Source organism: Grammomys surdaster, unplaced genomic scaffold (assembly GCF_004785775.1).
Source record: "Grammomys surdaster isolate TR1022 unplaced genomic scaffold, NIH_TR_1.0 125504, whole genome shotgun sequence".
Taxonomy (NCBI): domain Eukaryota; kingdom Metazoa; phylum Chordata; class Mammalia; order Rodentia; family Muridae; genus Grammomys; species Grammomys surdaster.
In genome coordinates this window covers 512,549-519,598 of record NW_021620360.1, presented here as the reverse complement: position 1 = coordinate 519,598, position 7,050 = coordinate 512,549, and the positions used below count along the sequence as shown (strand labels likewise).

Below are 7,050 nucleotides of genomic sequence, written 5' to 3'. Positions count from 1 at the left end.
AGAGAGAGAGAGAGAGAGAGAGAGAGAGAGAGAGAGAGAGAGAGAGAGCGCGGGCGAGCTCTGGGAGGTGTCCCTGCATAGGGTAAAACAAAATAAATGTATATGTGCATATGTCATGTATATGTATATGATATGTATATGTATGTGATATGTATATGATATGTATGTGATATGTATATGATATGTATGTGATATGCATATGATATGCACATGACATGTAAATGACACGTAAATGATATGTAAATGATGTATTGTATATGTTTGTATTCATATCAAGGTACAATTGAGGCCCCCAGAAGATTTCTCTGGAGAAACTACTATGGATTCCCAGAGCTCACACCATCCCCAGCTTCACTCCAATGGCCTCAGGACAATCCTGTCCCCCACACTAACCTGGAGCTGGAGCATAGTCTCCTCCTCTTCCACCTGTGAGAAGAAAAGCTGTGAGAGTTCAAGGAAGATCTTGACACAAGGAAGTTTCCAGAACTGACAGCAGACCCAGTTGGAGACAGTAGCAATGCAGGGTGTGGATGTGTTTCCCATTAATGAGCAGAGCACACTTCTAAAGGAGGCTGAGAGAAAACTCAGACCCTGCCCTTTCCTACCTGTGTTTCTCCTCCTCTTCATCACAAAAGCCACCACAGCTCCAATGATGGCCACAGCTCCAAGGACAACCAGAACAGCAATGATTATCATGTTTGAATTGGTGGATGAAGGAGGCTCTAGGAAGGACATGGACAGGAAATGAAGGTGAGGGTCATGACCCCAGCTCTCAGCCCTGACCAGCTCAGGGTCTGCAGAAGGCTCCAGCTTTCCCTGACCCCAGCTCTGCACCCACACCCTCCTTACCCCATCTCAGGGTAAGGGGCTGAGGCAGCCCCTCATGGTACACATGGCAAGTGTAATCCTGTTCCTTCCCAAGGGGCACCACCACAGATGCCCACTTCTGGAAGGTTCCATCCCCTGAAGGCCTGGTCTCCACAAGCTCCATGTCCTGGGTCAGCTCCTCCCCGTTCAACTGCCAGGTCAGGGTGATGTCAGCAGGGTAGAAGTCCAGAGCCCAGCACCTCAGGGTGACATCACCTTCAGATCTGGGGTGATGGGTCACATGTGCCTTTGGGGATCTGTGTGGAGGATTTAAGAAATCATACAATTAACAAGACAAACTGAAATTTACACAAGACACGGTTAAATCAATGAGGACACTGAACTATGTTTGTGTTTGACATTTCAACTGTCATCACACTAGTGACCTGCAGGCAGAGCTGGTCTACTCAGCACAGAACTGCACATTTTCTGGGGGACTCAGAAGCTAGCAGAGAATCCATACAAGCCAGTGGGTTACATGGCCAACCTTATGTGATGTTCTATAGCATGAGATAGGTAGTCAAAGAATGGAAGATGGAATGGTAATATATAATTTATATATGTGTTTGAGTTCATATCAAAATTAGAAATTATGGCCATATGCTCCTGGAAGGTGGCTACCACTGAGACTCAACCACTGTGGTCATCTTGCTGAACAGCCTAAATGTCAGTCCAAGTGAGCAGCCATCACAAAGTGTATAGCAGAAATGTGGTGAACCTCTGAGACTCAGGCAGAGAAAATGACTCCCAGCCCCTGCCTCTGGGGTGACAAGATACAGGTGTGTTACACAGGATCCCTGGAGTGTGCTGTGGACCCCAGTGCAGCACTCACTGGAACACAGTGGGCTCACAGGGTGTGTGGATCTTCCCTCTCCAGCTCTGGATTGCAGAAGACCTCTCTCAGAAAGTTCAATTCCTGATTCACTAGGGGGAGCACTGTAACTTGTGGGAACAGAGGAAGAGCAGGAGGCTTCTGGATGTTTAGTTCTGACAGGAAACAGTCTAAATTCACAAGAATCTCTCCTTTAGTGGAAACCCTGAATTAACTTGTCCAATCATCTAGTCTGTGGAAACTGATACAAATAGTAATACAAGGGCATGGAGAAACAGGATCACTCCAGTGCAGACAAAAACTGACCAAGAGCAAAATAATGCCAAAACAAAAGAAGGTAAGAAATGAGAAAAAGAAAAGAGAAAAAAAAGAAAAAAAATTCCACAGTTTACATTCCTCCAGGGTACCCCTAAAGGCTCATGTGACCTTCACCACTGTAGGAATAGATAGAGTTGGGTTGTTAAAGGGATGCAAATCTCACAGACAGGGAGAGATCTGTGAGAATGTATTCTTTGGAAAGTTCTAGAAACTGGGGAACCATCATAGTGTAGGGGAGTCCATGTCTCCTATTAGGTAAAAGACACTTCTGGTCCTTAGGTGTAAGGGCTGACACACTCAGCATGACAGGAGTCAGTGTCCACATACAGTGGGCGCGGGCAGAGAACCTGGCCTGGGAGAGGCCATGGCTGACAGCAGGGAGCCCCTGCTGTTAAGTCTGGAAATTCTCTCCTTCCCTCCTGAGACAGACTGGGAACTGTCCAGGGAGAAGGCTGACCCTGGGAGAGTCAGTGCAGTCACTGTGATGAGGATCAGGAGACCCAGGGACACTCTCTCCCCTCTGAGACAGGGGCATCCCCCAGCTGAGGGTTTCTTCTTCCCCAGGACTGAGCCCCAGCCCGAGGGCAGAGGGAGGAGCTGCCCGCGGCCCCTGCACCTGTGCGCAGCAGCGTCTCCTTCCCGAGCTCCAGGTATCTGCGGAGCCACTCCACGCACTCGCCCTCCAAGTAGGCCCTCTTTCCCTCTGCAGCACCAGCCTGCTCCCACTTGTTTCGGGTGATCTGCACTGCCATGTCTGCCGCTGTCCACGTTTTCAGGTCTTCGTTCAGGGACCCCACATGACAGCCATACATGTGCTGGAGCCTATGAGAGAGCCTACAGGACCCTGCGGTCAGCCCCGCCCACCCGCGGACTTCTCCAAACTGAAAGAGAAACCAGTCCCAGGTCAGTTCTGTCCCCAAACCTCGGACTTGTAACCCGAACCTCCCTGGCCCCTGTGTCGCTACGTGGAGGGGTCGTGTCCTCCAACCCGGGGTCACTCACCGTCCTCGCTCTGGTTGTAGTAGTGGAGCATAGTCCTCAGGCTCACTCGGTACCACTGCTTCCTGTTCTTGACGATCCGTGTCTGGTGCTCCCAATACTCCGGCCCCACCTGCTCCATCCATGGCGCGCGCGGCTCCATCCTCGGATTCTCCGCGTCGCTGTCAAAGCGCCCGAACTGCGTGTCGTCCACGTAGCCGACTTCCATGTACTGGGGCTCCCCGAGGCCGGGCCAGGACACGGAGGTGTGGAAATACCGCATCGAGTGTGAGCCTGCGGGCGGCGCGCGGTGAGACCCCGACCTCCTCCGGGGACCCCGGGAGGGTGCACAGGCCGGGAGGGGAGCAGGGCGCGGGGCTCGGGACGCGGGTGGAGAAGGGGCGGAGGGTTCAGTAGATGGCACAGGGACCCGGCTTCCCCGGTGCCGCCCCTGCCCCTCCCCACAGAGCCCGTTTCCCTCTCGACCCCGCACTTACCCGCGCGGGTCTTGGTCGGGGCCAGGGAGGCCGCCAGCAGCAGGAGCAGTGTGCGCGGCGACATCACCCCCATCTGGGATCAGGGTGTTTGAGTCCCGTGGCCTGCGTGGACTTTATAACCAGAGCCCGAGGCGACGCTGCTTGGTTCCCCAGGATCTGGTCACCAATGTGACCAGATGCATTATCAGGGCAATGTGCCATTGCATTATCAGCATCTGGGCAGAAGGACCTGTCCTAGGTTAGGAACAGAATTGAAATTGGGGAGATGGGGAATCCCCATCTCTGGGCATCCCCACCCCTGACCTCACCGCCTGGAGACTAAGACTTTGCCTGAACCCTGTGCTGTCAACAAAGCGTCATTTGTCATGGCGTCTCAGAGTTCTGACCCAGGTGCTGTCTGGACACCAGAAGAGACCCGCAGGCCAGACTCTCTGTGTCCTCTCCTCCACCCTTCCTCTTCCTTCTTCTCTTCAGAAGTCAGACCCTGGAGTCTTCTAGAAGAAAAGCCACTTCCAGGAATACAATGACAACACAAGCAGTTGAGAATGCAGTGGAGAGATGCTTCTCCTTCAACAGAGGCACTGTCCCGCAAGCCACACATGGACTCCACAGAGACCAGCCTTTGTTCACCTGCAGTGTTGGGCTCACACAAGCCTGTGTGCAGGACTCTCATGAGTAAAGAGGAGACTTGGTCTCTTCCCTCAGAATCTATTTTCTCAGCCCTGTGCTTAGACACAGATTCCTCGTGTTACTTCCTAGATGACGAGTTTGTGGCTCCAGGTCGGTATTTTTTTTTAAACAAGAATCTTCATTCTGTGTCTTAAGACTGACCATGTGGACCTGGGTCATTGTCTCAGAACAGTAGACCCTCTTGTCTACTGAAGAGAGACCCATGTGGAGACCACATAGAGCAGGACACAGATCCCGGTCTACACTGGACTTTCCTTGTGTCCCCACTTCCATGGTACAGTTGCTTTAGTGACTAAATCACAGTAGGAGAGGAACTGTAATTAACTATAACACAGAATAATGATAGTGTGGTAGAAGTTATGTAATCTGTGACCCTCTTAGTCCCTCTCTGACCTTCACTCACACTATGAGCTGATGAGGTCATGAATGTCACAGGTGTTGGGGACACCAGATGTGATCATCCTCAGGCCTGTGCAGTGTGGACACTGGAAGAAAGATGATTCTCATGGCAGAGAGTACACACTGGTGATGTGAGGTTTCATCCCGATCAGTAGTGTGGGGAAAGATTAAATTTATACATTTCTTGATTCTGTGGATCTCTTCACACCTCAGCCACAGAACTGAATAGGAAAGAAGAGCAGAGGTGGGCGGGGACTCCTGATGAGAGTCACTCATCACACAGAGCAACAAATATGTGTGACCACAGGTGTGACTTCCAGTCACCTCCCCATGCAGGTCTCCACAGCAGCCCAGCAGCCCCACCAGGATTCAGCAGAACCTGTTTCCGTGAACCACTCTTATTAGGTGCTGTGAGTATTTTCCATGGGAACTTGATGCTCTTAGATTTCATCTCGACTTACCTAAGGATGTTTTGGGGAATAAGCAGATCTGCAGAAAGGATCTGTCTCTGTTCTCTTATTTATTCTGTTTTGTTTTGTTTTTGACAAGGTCTGTCTGCACAGTTTTGTCCTAGACCTTACTATGCAGACCAATCTTGACCTTGAAGTCAATGAAATACGTCTGCTTTTCCAACCCAAATGCTGGGTTTCTTAGTTTGGCCTTTATTGTTGTGTAAAAACACCAGGAGCAAAGCAACCATTCTAAAGGCAAACATTTAATAGGGCTGGCTTACAGTTTCAGGGAATTAGTTCATTATAACAGGAAGCATGCCAGTGTGCAGATAGACATGGTGCTAGAGGAGCAGAGACTTCTACATCTTGATCCAAAGGCAGCCAGGAAGAGGCTCTCATTCCACACTGGGCAGAGCATGAGCATATGAGACCTCAGAGAACACCCCCACAGTCACACACTTTCTCCAACAAGGCCATGCCTATTTCCACAAGGCCACACCTCCTAATAGTGCCACTCTTTATGGGCCAAGCTTTCAAGCACATGAGTCTATGGGAACCACCTATTCAGTCCACCACACTGGGATGGAAGGCATGTGTCACCACACTAGCTTTAGTTACTTTTCTACTGCTGTGATAAGACACTGTGACCAAGGTAATTTATAAAAGGAAATATCTAATCTCTTCTCCTGTTTCATAGGGTTTGAGTCCATGATGGCAGAGGAGAGGTGTGGTGGAGGAACAGCTGAGAACTCAAGACTTGTTTTGCAAGCACCAGGCTGAGACACTGGTAATAGTGGAAGTCTGTTAAAACCTCAGTTCTAACCCAGTGGCATCCTCCACACATCCTCCTACAAGGCCATACATGCCAATCCTTTCTAAACAGTTCCATCTGCTAGATCTGAAGTATTCATTCCTGTGAGCCTGTGTGGCTGTTCTCATTCCAACCAGCACAGCGTTCACTATGAAATGTAAGATACCATCAGGGCTCTGCAGCTGTGCCCAGTGCTGTCTGACAGAAATACCCTCAAACAGGAGACTCTGCTGAGTTAGCATCTCCCCCTTTGCCTCTGTCTCCTCCTGCTCCACCCCTCTCTGTCTCTGTCCCTCAGGCCTCACCCCATCAGTGCCCAGCACCCCTCCCTCCTGAGCTCTGCACTGACCCTGTCTTTTCTTGTCCCTCTAGTTTCTCTCACAGTTCTCAGGCAGCATGCTGTGAATCAGCTGTGTGGTTTCCTTATGTAAACATTCCAATAGTGGCTGGAGAGATGGCTCAGAGGCTAAGAGCACTTGTTGCTGTTGCAGAGGATTCAGGATGAGTTCCATCAGCACATGGGGGCTGTCAACCATCTGTAACTTCAGTTCCCGAGGGATCCAATGCTGGTGCACCTACATACTCATATGCAAAAATGAGTACATCTCATGAAAATAAAATAAAACAGTACACTTTGTAAAATGATCCAACCATTCCTCTCTTTCTCCTCCCCATCTAGAGTGTGAGGCCAGGGGCTGAGGGCACAGGGCTGTTTAGACAATACTGTACCACCAGCCAATGAAGAGAGCTCTGTAGCAGGATAGGAAGGGGTGATTCAAATAGAGCATACTGAGATGACGATTTCCAAAAACCCCATAAAATTAAAAATGCAAAATATATTTTATTTTATGGACCTACTGTGCACAGTGGATCACAGCCTCATCCTAGGAAGAAGATACAGTGTGTGTTCATCTTTGCACTTGAGGTAATGTTCGTTTTTTATTCCAGATGAACAAGATAAATTCCACTCATTTGAAAGCTAACTTGTAACAGATCATGACATCCCAACATCCAGAGCGTTCCTGCAGAGAAAAGTGTCCCCTTTCCCCATCTTCCCTCCCACTGCAGACCCTCCAGGGTCTCACCTGTTGAAGATGAAAGAGAAGCATCACGTTTCTGTGCAACAGCGCCCCCTGGTGGAAGAACCACAGCGGACTCAGACTGAGCCCACATTGCTGAGGGTAAAGGGGATCCAGGCTGGCTGAG

The 7,050-nt window shown here is 50.0% G+C and overlaps 2 protein-coding genes across 4 annotated transcripts in view; both read right to left on the bottom strand.

Annotated features, from left to right (window-relative positions):
- LOC114638045 (H-2 class I histocompatibility antigen, D-P alpha chain-like) overlaps window positions 1–7,050 on the bottom strand; it is a 111,927-nt gene that overhangs the window by 89,240 nt on the left and 15,637 nt on the right. The gene's annotated exons all lie outside the window — the stretch shown is intronic.
- Window positions 73–3,565, bottom strand: LOC114638049 (H-2 class I histocompatibility antigen, L-D alpha chain-like). The gene is made up of 7 exons (XM_028786409.1): window positions 3,493–3,565; window positions 3,016–3,289; window positions 2,634–2,851; window positions 850–1,125; window positions 606–722; window positions 390–426; window position 73 (listed from the first exon to the last, which is right to left on the bottom strand). Coding segments are annotated over exons 1-7 (996 nt in total).